Source organism: Myotis myotis, unplaced genomic scaffold (genome assembly GCF_014108235.1).
Source record: "Myotis myotis isolate mMyoMyo1 unplaced genomic scaffold, mMyoMyo1.p scaffold_m19_p_17, whole genome shotgun sequence".
Taxonomy (NCBI): Eukaryota; Metazoa; Chordata; class Mammalia; order Chiroptera; family Vespertilionidae; genus Myotis; species Myotis myotis.
Genome location: NW_023416321.1, coordinates 28,402,541 through 28,417,537, shown reverse-complemented (window position 1 = coordinate 28,417,537; position 14,997 = coordinate 28,402,541). Strand labels below are relative to the sequence as shown.

At 43.2% G+C, this 14,997-nt stretch overlaps 1 protein-coding gene across 1 annotated transcript in view; it reads right to left on the bottom strand.

Moving 5' to 3' along the window:
- The window catches only part of CA10 (carbonic anhydrase 10), a 373,963-nt gene that overhangs the window by 16,025 nt on the left and 342,941 nt on the right, over positions 1-14,997 (bottom strand). Inside the window, exons 5-6 of the mRNA XM_036342054.1 lie at positions 4,586-4,681; positions 889-961 (exon numbers count right to left, since the gene is read on the bottom strand). Coding sequence (XP_036197947.1) covers positions 889-961; positions 4,586-4,681 — 169 coding nt within the window. The remainder of the gene's footprint in view (positions 1-888; positions 962-4,585; positions 4,682-14,997) is intronic.

Genomic DNA, 14,997 nt, shown 5'->3' with positions numbered 1-14,997 from the left:
TGTTTGCATGCTGCTTTTAACTTCTGTGAAAATCATTATTTACCTATTGCTTGATTCAGAATCCCAGAAGAGCCTCAGATACCTGAAATTCAACTTCTTCACTTCAGTGATGAGGAAACAGACTCAAACTGAGAAAGCTCCTTGCTTCAGGACAAAGTCAGGACTTAATCCCGCTTCAGGTAAGATATATATTTTTGTCCTGACTTCTTTCATCTCTTGATGTGCACTATTTCATGTTTTCCCAAATCCAGCAATTTCTGTGGACAACAGTAGCACCATTTCCCTCTTCTCCTTCCAATGCTGTACTGTTCTCTCTTTTCTGCATAAAGGTTCTAGGGACTGAACACCCTGGAAACCCAAGGAAACTGGACAGAGTCCCCTAGATCAGTGGGTCATACATGAGAAGAAGGAAGAGGCCACCTCGCCTCTACCTGAAAGGGAGACCCAGTGACACAGAGAGGGAGACTCGGCCCCACTGTCAGGCCCTGTAAGCGCTGAGGTTGGATGCAAACTACCATGTGAATGCTTTTTCCATCACATAATTGGCAAAGCCCCAAATATGACTAGCTGCTGTGCTGGAGTTTGTCAGCTAATAGAGTGCCCCGGTTCATTACCAATCCATGGGTTAATGTTAGATGACCATCTTCATAATAATCATTATTGCCTTAGACAGGTGTGGATGACAAAGACCTTCCAGGGAATTTTTTTTTTTTTTTTGAAATGGGCTGTTTCTTAGCCAACTGTGACTCTCCAGAGTCGCTTTCTACAGAACCCAAGGATCATGAAGCTCAAAAGGGCCCTTGGAGATCATCGATTCTGGCTTTCTGTCTTCAGATGGAACTAACCTTTATAAAATAGCTGTTGTATGAGAAATTGAACCAAACTTACTTTTATATGTTATTCTTGTGATAGTATCTCTGTTGAGCATTCGATTAAGAAATGGGTTTGATGAATCAGAAACCTAGGGTAGAAAAGAAAAGTTTAATGAGTGGATAGTGCTGTCTCAGGATGAACATTGCTTCCATGAATTCACTTGTTCATTCACATTTCTTGAGTGCCTATCATATGCCAATCACTATGACGGCTGAAATTTCAGAGATAAAATATACTCTATTTCCCAGAAACCCCAGTCTAGAGAAAGAAGACAGATAAGTAAATAAATGGCTATAATACTGTATGAACAGTGCTAGGAGAGAACCACCCACCTGGGGAATCTGGGGAGCTAAGACCTGAACTGAGTCTTGAAGGATGGGTGGAAATTAACAAAATGCTTTGGTGGTAAAGTGTGGAAACAAGGAAGGGCAAGGAAACACATTACTTACAGAGGACCTGTTCATACATGGACATGGGAGAACTAGCCATGTTAAAGCATGTACTTCGGTGTAGACGGAGCTGAGAGTATGGGAGGTGAGACTAGAGGAGTAGGCAAAGGCTAGCTCATACCAGGCTTTGAAAATCATGTTAGAGAATTTAAACGAGGGATGGGGAACCATCAAAGGGTTTTAAGCAAGAGGCAGGGAGTGACATGTTAGGAAGGAGATAGTAATCTCAGTAGAGAGTGAGAAAGAGTACATAGAACAGAGGAGTCAGGAGACGAAAGCAAATCTCTAAGAGTAATAGAGAACCTTATTATGTAACTGCTCTTTATTGCATACGTTGAATATATCATACACTATGCCATTCAATCATCCATCCATGCATAATCCATTCATCCATCCATCCAGGCACCCATCCATCCATGCACCCATCCATGCATCCATGCATCTATGTATCATCCATCCATCCATCCATCCATCCAACCATCTATGCATCTATGCATTCACATATTCAATAAAAATTTACCAAGCATCCATTATGGGCCAAACATTGCACCAGATGTTTAGGGATCAGTTGCCCATGCCTTTATGTCTCCAAATTCCTTCTTTGGGAGAAAAAGCAAGGCTCAAGGAGCTTGATCCAGGGGACCACCATTTGGACACTGTTTTCTTAGCACCCACTTTTTACTCAGTTTTTCCGAGGTGCACTGTTCATCCTAATAGTTTATCTCCTACCTCGCTTGGCTCAGCTCTGCTCTGTAATTTACGCCTCAGCTACTAATTGGATGTTGTGACACATCAACGTTTTAAATCTGCTTTATTCTGAGGGTTGGAAAAATTCAGCAGGTGATTATTATTACTAGATAAACAACAGGTAATTTGTAGTTTGGAAATAGCACAGACTGTTTATTTTCCCGCCATCTGCCTCTCATTTCCCACTGTTCCTGGGTGTGTTGTGTTGAAACTCACACCAAGGGGAGCCTGGTGAGTGACAATGCTCACTGGTGTTTGTAAAAGCCTACCCACAAACAGAGAAAAGTCCCAAATTAGACACTGCTGTACCCCAGAAGCGTTAGGACCAAACCCAACTGCTGCTTTGCCATCCTCTGTGGCCATTGAAAAGATAGCCTGAAGCCACCGGTGTGGGCGGATGCACCCTCTGAAGGAGGAGAGCCCACTGCAATGTCATGGCGGGAAATGAATGTGCCATGGCCCACAGTCAGGCGCCGTGGGCTCCTGGTACCTGGTGAGTCTGGGTAGTGCGAACATTGGGACTGGACCCTTTAGAGCTGATTAAAAGTAACTGAAAAATTTCCAAAGTGCACACAGATGATTTGTGGGCTCTAGTGTGTTGGCTGCGTGGGTGAGAGGATAAAATATGTACTTGGTATAAGTGAGCTTAAGTGGGAAGTTAATGGTGTGTGATTGAGTAGCAATTACAGCCAAATCTCAGCTCCCTGCGGTCACGGGAAGGATGGGGGGTGAGGAGGGGACGGAGATAAGTAAAACCCACAGATAAACAAGGCTCTTATTTTTAGCCAACAACTCCAACCCTTCTACGGCTCAGCTTTGGGCACAGTGACATCTCTAGGGCTCAGCTGACCTAGATGCGGGGCCTCTCATTTTCCTTCCTGCCTACCCTGCAGGGAGCTGGGAAGGGGAGGCGGAAAGATCAGAAGGAGGGGAGGCCTAGTAACGTTGTGTGCCCTTAGAGACCGAGGGCTTTATTTCTATTTCGAGCGCCTAGCACAGGGCTGGCCCCTGTCCCACACTCGATCCGTGCATTGGGGTGAGTGAATGACTTAGTCCCAGCTGGGATAACTCATGGAACATCTGGAAGTTGATTATAATGAACGAAGATAAGGATGCTGTGGCTTACTTTAAGGTCTAACCAGAAAGCTTCAGGTTTGCTCAGGGGAAGAATGGAAGCACCCTAAGGGCCAAACTGGCTCGAACAGACACAGGAGCTAGTGCCCCTCTTTCACTGGCCTCAGGGTCGGGGGCACAAGTTCCTCCCAACACCCCACAGCGAGGCAGCCAGGACTTGCATCAGTAATCTCGGTGGATCTGAGACATAACGCAAAGGGTGGTGTGTGTGCCCAAGAAACCCGCGGCTGGCCATTTTACATCCATGAGATTGATGAAGGCCAAAGGATTTTCAGCAGAGGGTAGGGAGTAGTTTGCTGTCAATCACCCAGGAAGGGAGGGAGAGGAATTAAGGGGAGGGGAGGCAAGGAGTCTTGAGAAGGAGGACCAGGCAGGTGAAGTGCCTGCTGCAGAGGGTGATGCTTTCAGGGGACGCGAGGGATTGGTACCTGGGGTGCCCCCATGCCCATTCTTCCGAGCAATGCTATGTCCTCACCAGAACTCTGTTCAGAACCCAGAGTAGCAAACAGTGAATCATCTTCATCAGATTCCCAGTTCAGATTGGGGCACCTCCTCTAACGATCTGGCCAAAACTTCCCACGGGGTTGGCCCAGTGACGGCCAACTTTTGGAAATGCCATGCATTGCTTTTTTCCACCAACTGAAAAGACAATTTCTTTTTTTCTTTCTTCCTTCAAATTTGCATACCTGTTTTCTCTCTCCATCTGTCAAAAGTGTTCATGGAAATTACCTTTTAACAAATTAGAACGGGCTTGGTAGGAGATTTGTTGTTGTTGTTGACTGCTAGGAGGATGTGGCACCTCCCGAGAGAGTGTCAGAAAGTCAGCACTGGTGATCTTTGCTTAGTTTTCTTCAGGGGATGCTTATGAGGGAGGGGGGGAGGGAGGGATGGAGGGAGGGAGGGAGGGAGGGAGGGAGGGAGGAAGCGGGGATGGAGGGAGGGAGATGATGCCCAGAGCTATAGTGAGGAAACTGGAGGGAGCTGTTTAGTGCAGCGCCCAAGGGGAGGGACATCTCACATGCACCTCTTTTTCCAAAGGATGGGCAGGGCTTTGACCCTGTGGGGTGTCAGTGAGCTACCTCTTCCCCTCCTATTACTTGGTTCTGATTTTTCTGCATAACGTGGGACCTGGACCCAGCACTGTTTTGGTTCTCTAGGACAGGCCCCGGTGCTGTGAAATGGAACCCATCATGTTGTGTCTCGCTGAGAGGGATCTCATTCTTCATAAATCTCGTGGATGTCAAATCACCACCCTGCAGGTTTTCTTGGGCACACACACCACCCATTGTGCTAGGTCTAACATCCAGCAGGACTGTGGAAAGATATCCCGATTGCGGTGGGAATGGCAAGAGGAGAAGAATAAAGGAATGCAAGACACTTACTTTTATAAATATAGAAACTACCACCAATCCATTTGGGCTCTTTGCAGCTTCTGTGACATTTGTATACAACTCATGGTTATAGTGAATGAGCTGCACCTGGAAGGAGGGAGAAACAATAATAAGAACAACAGTGTAGCATTAAAATGTGTGAGGCACAGCATATCCACCCAACATAAGGGTAAACTGTAAAGTATATTGTAGAACAACTGGAAAGACAATATTGTAACTGAAGGGATTTCGAGGAGAGGTGTGTGGGTAAAATGCATGCACACACACACACGCACACACATACAAAAATACCCATCCATATTTGCAAATGTTTTCTGGTAACAATCATGCCTTCCATCAGCTCAATGCCCATCTGGCTCTGGCTCCATCTCAGGACATTTCCCCTAAAGTGCGTATAAAGTGAATTTCCCTTATTAGGAGCGGAACTGCCCTGCAGGGGCCCACGTCCTGCACCGACAGCTGCCACTGGCAGCGAGTAAATCCTCCTCAGGCTGCTAGGCGAGCAGGGAGCTGCCAGGTCCTGAAGGAGACAGAGCTGATGGCTTAGGCTCCCAATGCACCAGCCATCCCAGGTCATCTGACTGTGCAGGACTCAACTTCTTCCTGCTTCCGAGAAGATCAGCAATGTGCGTGTTGGGACCTTGTGCAACAGCAGTCTGGGGGCAAAAGGAGTTCTGGAACTGTGTTCCAGCAAAACAGGTTTCCCTCTGTTACCTAATATTTTTTTAAACCTCTCCTTTAAAAAATTGTGTAACAAAGCATAGATATATAGTCACATGAATTGCTCCCCGCCCCCCAATTTTGAGCCACATGACTAATATCCCACCTCTGTGGGACTCACTTGTTTCCTCTGACTCATCTTAGGGCTGTGGTTTTATTTTTTTATTTTTTTAACATTTTTTTATTAATCCTCACCCAAGGATATTTTTCCATTGACTCTTTAGGGAGAGTGGAGGAGAGAGGGAAAGACAGAGAGAAACATGTGAGAGAAATACATCGATTGGTTGCCTCCTGCATAAGCCCCAAACAGGGCCCAGGCCGGGGAAGAGCCTGCAACCAACGGACATGCCCTTGACCAGAATCGAACTTGGGACCCTTTGGTCTGCAGGCTGACACTCTATCCACTGAGCCAAACTGGCTAGGGCAGGGCTGTGGTTTTAAAATAGATTTTTGAACAGTACAGAAGTATAATTTTTATAACAAAATAAAAAATAGAGAAGAAAAAAAAGTGATAGGCCCCCTCCTCTACCTTTGTCTAATCCTAACACAAACAATATGACTTTTAACAGTTTAGAATTCATTTTTCTAGATTTTTGTGTGCTTTTAAATTACACATACATACACCTGTAGGGCTTAAAATATTTGGGTAAATTCCTAGAAATGTATAACCTACCTAGACTGAGTCAAGAAAAAATAGAATCATGAACAAATGAACACAAATATGGAGATTGAAGTAGTCATAACAAAAACTTCCAATAAAGAAAAGCTGGACCAGATAGCTCCATAGGTGGCTTTTACCAAACATTCAAAGAAGAATTCATACCAATCCTCCTTAAACTCTTCCAAAAAAAAAAAAAAATAGAAGAAGAGGGAACACTTCCAAACTCATTTTATGAGGCCAGCATCATCCTGATATCAAAGCCAGACAAAGACACTTCAAGAAAAGAAAGCTATAGGCCAACATCCCTAATGAACACAGACACAACAATCCTCAATAAAATACTAGCAAACCAAATTCAACAGCACATTAAAAGGATTGTACACCATGGCCAAGTGGGATTTTTTCCTGGGATGCAAGGATGGTTCAATATATACAAAACAATGTGATACACCATATTAACAGAATAATGATAAAAAATACATAGCCTCAAAAATCATTTGACAAAACTCACTATTTATCCACCATAAAAACTATTTTAAAAAGGCACAGAGGAACTTAACACGATAAAGGTAATACCTGAAAAACCCACAGCTATCATCATAATCAATGGGGAAGAACTGAAAAAGTTTCCTCTAAGATCCAGTACAAGGCAAGGATACCCACTGTTGCCACCTCTATTCGATAAAGTCCTAGAAGTCACAGTCAGAAAAATTAGACCGGAAAACAAAATAAAAGGCATCCAAATTGGGGGGGAAAGAAGCAAAATTATCCAGAAGACTCCAGAAGGCAGCGTGGCCATGGCCAGATTTCTGGTTCCCACCTGTCAGAACACAACTTTGACATCAAAGGCAAGACGGAAAGATGCTTGAGGACTTGCACCAGTTCAAGCAGCACTAGCTGGGCGTCACTGTGAGAAGGTGCTGCCTCCCCTCCACCTATCTCCCAGGTCTTTGTCGGGGCAACCACATTTCCTGTAGCTGTTGCTTGTCCTGTTCAGACATGTACATTCTAGGCACTGGATGAGGTCAGAGCTTGTAGAGAGAAACGCATCCTTATAATTCACAGGGCAGCAAGCTTTTCTGTAAAGACTCTGATAGTACATACAGGATGTTCTCCCCCCCCCCCCAAAAAAAAAGTATGCACACTTTGAATTATTATAAAGTCAGTGTTTGTTAACATGTAGTTCATTTTCAAAATTTAAAAGAATCTACAGAAACGAATAATTCTTTTTGTCAACACTTGTTTCCAAACTGATAACTGTTCTGGTCCAGGCATTGCTACCATAATAACGTGAAGCAATGGAATCGCAAACATCAAAAATCATTTCGTTCAGTATTTGTGTGCCTTCAGTTCATCTACTGTTGCCAGTTTTGTACCGTAAACTTTATCTTTTATGTATCCTCATAAAAAAAGTCCAGTGGCACTTTAGGATAAATTTTCTTTGTTCCAAGCGTAGTCTGGCTTCACCCATTATTTCAAATCAGCTAAATCTGAAAAGGAGTGACAATTAAGTGGATTATCAGCTGTTAAAGTGTGTATACATTTTTTGGGATACCCCATATTTTCAGCCTTGTGGGCTATCTGTATGGTCTCTGTCACACCTCTTCAATTCTGCTTGTGTATGAAAGCAGCCATAGACAAAATATGAAAGAATGGGTGTGGCTGGGTTCCAATAAAACTTTATTTACAAAAACAGGTGGCAGTCCGTAGTTAGCCAACATTGCTAGTTTAAATTTGAGAGATGAATAAAAAACTTCAGGGCCATTCATTTTCTAGAATGTCTTCTAAAGTGATAGGAAGAAGCACATGTTGAAAGGATCTAGGTATTAACCTCTTCTTTCGTTTAAATGATAGTGATTACAATTTCACATTTCTACAGCCCTTTCAACCTTGCAAGGCATAGCCAACTCAAGTGAGTTTATTTCCAGTCAACGCACAAGTCCCAAGTGCCCATCATGTGCCAGACTCCAGGAGCCCAGAGACAAATGCTGCATAGTCCGTGTCCTTGAGGAGCTCACCCATATTACCCCATTTGTCCCTGCAATAGGCAAAGGGCAAAAGGAAGGCAGAGAGAGTCTAAGCAACTCTTACCAGGTCACACAGCCAAACAGGGAGCCTGGCCCACCTTGCTTTCCTGTGTACAAATGTTTTCTTTCCACAAGAAAGTAAAGAGAAAAGAAAAGGTGTTTTACATTTGAGGGGAGGTCACATTTCAGCAGCTGTTGCTGGAACAATAATTATAAGCTAGAACTTATTTATAGAAAGTCATTAACAAGTTTGTCTTTAAGAGCAAGAGCACACAGAGAGTTCTGCAGAGAAGAACTCGGTTTGACATGTACTAACCGCCACGTTGTCAGGCTAAGGTTTGGCAATTATCACTGGTCTGCCTGGTGACTGATGAGTTCCTGCATTTTAAGACATGGAATGCAATTGTGGTTTAAAATAAAGAAGTGCCTATAATTGCATTGACTGAAGACCCCCAAATGTGGTCCAGCTATCACAGCAACCTAGAAAATCAGAGTGAAATATGGTATTTTTTCCCCCCAGAAGATGAAACTTGGATTTTAACGCATGGTGCTTTTCACGGGGGTGCACAGTGGTTTGTACATGTGTGGAGTGATGAGTTTAGGTGCAGGATGACGCTGGGAAAGGCAAGGCTCTGAGCCTAGTCTCTTCTGTCCAAGTAACCTCAGGCTAGCTGCTTAGCCCCTCTGTGCCTCAGTCTCTTCATCTGTAAAGTGGGGATGAATCTAAGGATCGTCTGGGGATGAAATGAGATGATCCATCACACAGTCTTCCAGGAACTAGGCAGGGTACAATCAAGCAAGTGCAATAGATGGGGTGACATGACCACACATATAAAAGGCAGCCACCAAATGTTCCTTATATTTCCTTCTATGGTGTAAAGATTGAATGTATTTCCTCCTTATCCATTTCTGGACTTGAAAAATTTTCATAAAACAAACCATAGGCCAAGAATCTTCTAGAGAGTTCTCTCCTCTAAGGAAACATATTTCTCACACCTTTATCAAGAACTACTGAGTAAGGATGTCCCCAGATGTGTTTTTCTTCTTTTCTGGAACATTTTGAAATAGATGCTTCTAGAAGTCTAACTTTCCTCCTATGATCCTGCTGAAAACCAGAGCAGGACATGCCTCCTGCAATGAGGCTTGATTCTCTCAGGTGTGACTTCTGAGCAGTGGCTGCTAACTGCCAGGATTTAAAGGGGAGCTCTGTGCACACTTAAAAAAATAAAAATATATATTTAAATATGTTTTTTATTAATTTCAGAGAGAGGAAGGGAGAGGGAGAGAGAGATAGAAACAGCAATGATGAGTGAGAATCATCCATCAGCTGCTACCTGCTTGCCCTTACTGGGGACCTAACCTGCAACCCAGGCATGTGCCCTGCCTGGGGATCCAACTGTGACCTCCTGGCTCATGAGTTGATGCTCAACCATTGAGCTATGACGGCTGGGAATCTGTGGGCACTTTTTGAACCCTGGCGACTTTAATTAACTCTCTGCCTCACTGGTATCCTGCAACCCAGACGTCATTGCTCCTGCCTTCTTTCTCTGCATTCACCCACTTCCTCCCCAAACGCCCATGACCTCAAACTCCTCCCTGTGAAGGGCACGAATGGAGATCCTTCACTGGCTCTGCAGCCAAATGTCCTGGGTTATTGAGTCTCTTAGAGCCTCGATTTCTTCACATGCAGAATTGTGACTCCGACATAATCATCAAAGCCTTGCTGGAGTGATTAAAAGAGCTAAGACATAGAAATGAGCTGAAGTGCATAAATAAGATGAAGCAGGATTCGGATGCAGTGTCTGGCACAGAGCAAGTACTTGTTAAGTGGCCGTGGTGATTATTACTATTAGGGATGTCTGGCTGCTGGGGCTTAGATAAAGGAAATGAGAGGATGAGCAGCTTGTTCTGTTCCCAGGGTAACAGCAGAGCCAGGCGGAAGCACTTCCTGATCGTATTTCTTGAGGACGGTCAGTTTACCACTCACTGTTGTATCTTACTTTATCTTATTGTCTGGATGGCCAAGGAGATTTTTCCGGTCTTTTCTCTCTGTAGTTCCTGCTACGGAAACAGGAGATATACAGAACACATGGTCTCAAACGACCTGTGCACTGTCTATCCTTGTCTCATGATCCTACTGTTCTGCTGTGTTCAGTTCACTTTTGTTAAATGCTCTTTGAATGTATTTCAGAGCCCATGTAAGTAGTATTAAGGAAGCCTCACTTTGTTCTAAATCATTGCAGAGGTGTAATGCAATACTGTGCCTTTGGTGAAGGCAAGAATCTTTTCCCTACTTCTACTACCCACAAAGAAACTTGGTCCCGATGGATTTATTAGTATGTTCCAGAAGACTTTTAAGGGGCAGCTAGGCCAATGTCTCTTAAATTGTATATCTAAGAAGCCCAAGTGAATTGAGCTAATGAAAAATAACACAATTGCTGTTAAAAGTTATTTTTTATTACTTTATTATTTATTATTGTATATATTTTTGTTTTTATTATTTTATTACAATCAAGTAGAGTTCATATCAGGAATCAAGAGTAAGTCAACATTGAAAAGAAATCTTCCACTATGATTTAGTTGAAAGAAGTGGGGAAAAAGAACCATTAACTTCTCCGAAGGGACCACCCATACTTAAGTTACATCTATACCCAATTCATGCCCATTTCAGTGGAATTACTCCTTACTTCAGCCGGAGAACACGGCTTTCACATCTGACTTACTGAGGTGATGGCTACCTCTTGCATCTCTTAGACTCATTGGAAACTGTTAGTAAGTTACTTCCGTTTTATGATTCAGGTTTAAATGACTTCCGTTTTGAATTGTACTTAGAAGGAAAAAATCCAATGCTTCAATATGACACTTGGGATGTCTGTGCCTGAGGTCTGATCTATGCCATGAACAAGGAAAATAGCCTCCAAATGATCATGTGATAATCTGGACCCAAGCATGTCCATGAGAGGCTGAGAAAGGTCCTGAACACTTACTTCATTCTCCATCGCTAGAGGCTGGCACCCACAGTGCAATGTGGATCTCAGAGTGCAACATGAATGACATTTCAGGGGACCACGTAGGTTTTTATCCCCTTACAGTCATTTGTAAATAAACTGAAGAGATATGTGATTTGTCAAATATCCAGGGGCAGTGGCCATTAATAGGTACCCTGCAGTCAGTGAAAGTCAAAGGCCGACTGAGAAAGCTTTTCTTTGCTACAGTGCATAGTCGATCCCAGGATTAGCTAAGCTCAAATCAGAGAAACAGAGTAGAAACCCAACTCCTCTTTTAAGAAGCAGCAGCTGTGTGGTGCAGAATTGTTTGACGGTCTTAGAAACTCAAGTTCTAGTACTGAGTCCAACCCCTGATCCTTGTTTGTTTAGTGAACTTAGGTAATCACCTAGCTAGCATCTTTCAGTTTCCTGATCTGAAACATGAGGCCAACCACTTGTACCTTCTAGGCTTTGGGAAGGATTTGAAAAGATAGTGGATATACATCGGGTTATATTTTCACCATACAACTCGATGCCTGGCATATTCCAAGTACTTAAATACTTGGATGAACAAAGGCATGCATAAAACTCTTTGTAAACTGTAATGCTATATATGTATAATAAAAAAAATATATTTTCTTCTTCTTTCTTTTTTTTTTTACTTAAAATTGGCATACTCAATACTCAGTTTTTTGGGAACTCCAACAAATAATTCCTACAGGTATTCTGGTGGGAGTAGCTACTTGGGGTGGGGGTGGGGCTACTTGGGTGATCTCTTTAGAAGAAAAAAAACTCATCTGAAGAATAGTGAGACCCCTTTGGAGGGAATAACAGAGGTTAAATTAGGCAAATTCCAGAGGCAGAACCTGTCACTGCAGGTTCTCAGACCAGAACAGAGGAACCACTGGACCAAGAGTAACAACCCTCATTTTTCTTAGACTCCAACTCTATAAGCAAGAAACTCTATTATGACTTTTAGAATGTATTATTCCATCATGTCTGCTTTCTGCAGAGGCCATCAACACCCACCATGGAGGAAGGAAAGATTAAATCCTCACACACCCCATATTCAGTTGCTAAAGCCCCCTATTCAGTGGTTGCTAATTCAGAAGGGTCACTCTTGACGAGTACCCTTCAAACTGTCATATTAATGGAAATATAAACACAGCATCTATTAGGTAAGAGATGAGGGCTTTCTGTCCTCTTGTAAATCAAGCTGCAGAGCAATTTGGATAAAACGTTTATAGAACCAGGCTTGATTCTGCACACATTAATTGCCTAAAGTGTGATAGTTAATGACTAGAAATACATACTTTCAAAGCCATTAAATATACACACAAACACCATCCATGGTGGGTTGACTCGGGGGAAGAGGAGTAGAAAGAGCACCAAGCTGTCAGTCAAAGAGACTGGATTTTAAGGGACAGTTCTGCCTGGATAGTTGAGTGAGGCTCTCCCTACTCCCTTTCAGACCTAGAAGTCTGAAATCTGGAAAACATGAGATTTGAAGGGCAGGGTTTTGTGATTCTTCTAAAAAATAAACACACACTGGTGGGGGGTATATAAGGTATTGCCTCCTGAGTTTCCATCAAAGTCACTTGAATTGCCTTGAATTGAAACCAAATATTTAAATGAAAGTTTCAGTGGACAGGATGTTTAAGCCTGGGGTTGCAAATGGAATGACAACAGGGGCTGGGCAGGTTGTGTAGATGAGAGAAGGTGGCTAGGCAGGGATCAAGGCCAAAGAATACATGTGTGTAGCTTAGCGTATGGGCATCCTGGCTGCCAGTTTGTGACCTCTGTTTTCTCCATTTGACAGTGTTTAGGCCAAACCAAATCAAACCCAAACAAAACAAATATTCCAAACCCAAGACTCGACTCCCATGTCTTCATTCATTTATTCTTTCAATAAGCACTTATTTGTGCCTCCCATGCTCCAGGCACTGTACTGGGCACGAGGTGATGAAAAGAGGGAAGCTCTTAGAGCAGTGGTTCTCAACCTTCCTAATGCCGCGACCCTTTAATACAGTTCCTCATGTTGTGGTGACCCCCAACCATAAAATTATTTTTGTTGCTACTTCATAACTGTAATTTTGCTACTGTTATGAATCGTAATGTAAATATCTGATATACAGGATGTATTTTCATTGTTCGCGACCCGCAGGTTGAGAACTGCTGCTGGAGACTCTTTACCAGAGCACATTTGCTCACTGTGATGTCTGACTCTTCCAGGAATCACAATGCCAGCTGCCTGCCAACTTCCTCTTAGTATTGCCCTTCCTGTAACTGCCCAGGTTCTCAGTGAGCCACGTATTGCAAACCCTGGGACCAGATCACTCAAATTCAATAACGTATCTCATGTTATGGGGTTTAACAAATACTTGAATATCTGCCTATAAATTTTATTATAAAAGGCACTACAAATTATTTAGTGATTTCGTTTCTTTAAAAAAAGAAAATAAAAAACGACATATCAATCCAGAATACAGGGAATGGGGGACCCTCAAACAGGCTTCCAAAAAAAAAAAAAATCAGAAAAAGTCTTCAGGAAGATTATAAAAGATGAATAGAGTGCAAAACAACTTTTGGCAAACATAGAAAAGTATTAGCTTATTCCAAGAAATTAGATACAGGTTACCCAACTATTGGAAACTAAAGGGCAAAAAAAAAAAAAAAAAAAAAAAAAAAAAAAAAAAAAAAAGAAATGACAAGAAAGGCCCTAATACTTATGTGGAAAAGAACAAAAGTAATATGTCAAGAACTAATCTGAATGACCCAGGAATGGCCACATCGGTTCTGGCCTATTATTGCAAGTCAAACTGAAGCCAGAGGTCAATGCCAGAGGACAATGGGATCTGGTTCAGGGTTCTTACATGCCCCAGGGGAGAGAGGGAGCCACAAAGATACCACACTGAAGAAGCAGGAAGAGATGATGAATGCCAATGAATGGGCTTCCTTATTTTTCCACTTGTTCAATTTATTAGCAAAGGAATATATAAATTAATGCATGTAAAATACATAGGCACAGGCCAGATATGTACTAGGAACTCAAGAATCTTAGTTTACCCCTCTCCCCCACTTTTATTACCTCTTCCCCCAAACACACATACCCTTATACACACACACACGACCAACAACACCATCACCACCAACGCGAAGAAGATGGCTCGATGCCTAGTGTTTGTGGGATCATGGCGTGTGGGAGCTGTACAGTCCATTAGCAGCCCATTGTTTAAGTCATTGTTTTACAATGTTTTTACCTACAGGGGTAACTACCACCTGGGTTGGGGGACCAGTGCCCTCACTATGGTAACAGAGCTAACATTTATTGGTTTCTTACTACATGCCGTGCAATTATCTTCTTTGTGTTTTATCAGCATTATCTTCTTTGATCCCCCCAATGGATGCCCTATGAAGTCAGGTGACAACGTTTTCATCGTCCCCCTTTCTAGAGGCCTGGGGAAGCAAGACTTAAAGAAGTGAAGTAGCTTGCCCAATCTCTCTCTGCTAATGAGCTGAACAGCTAGAATTTGAACCCAAGAGCCCCATTCCAGAACCTGGCTCTTGACGAGAAGCCAAAATGAAAGTGGACCCCAGATATCCTGCAGGAAACCAGATAAAGCTCATGTCCCGATTCCTACGTCAGAGCTATTGGCCCAGCTCTGCCCAGTGGAGCTGAACTGAGCAGAAATGAATTCCACCAGGCCAGACGCCTTGCCCTCCCACCTTGTCCCTCAATAGCTAAAGTGAGTTCCCAAGGGCTGGCTCTTTTCAGGGGGTGGAGGAGGGGAGAGTTCCGTGAACTCTGCAGGCGAGGGGCCTGGGGAGTGGGTGGGGGGACTCCAACCACCTCAGTTGTCCGGAGGCATGTCTTATGCCTGTCCCAGAGACAGAGACTCTTTAATTCCATCTTGGGCTGACACAAAACACACACCTCTCTTGCTGCTCATTCTGAGTTGAACAGGTCATGGCCTTAAGGCCCGTGGAATTGGATGGATGCCCCAAAGG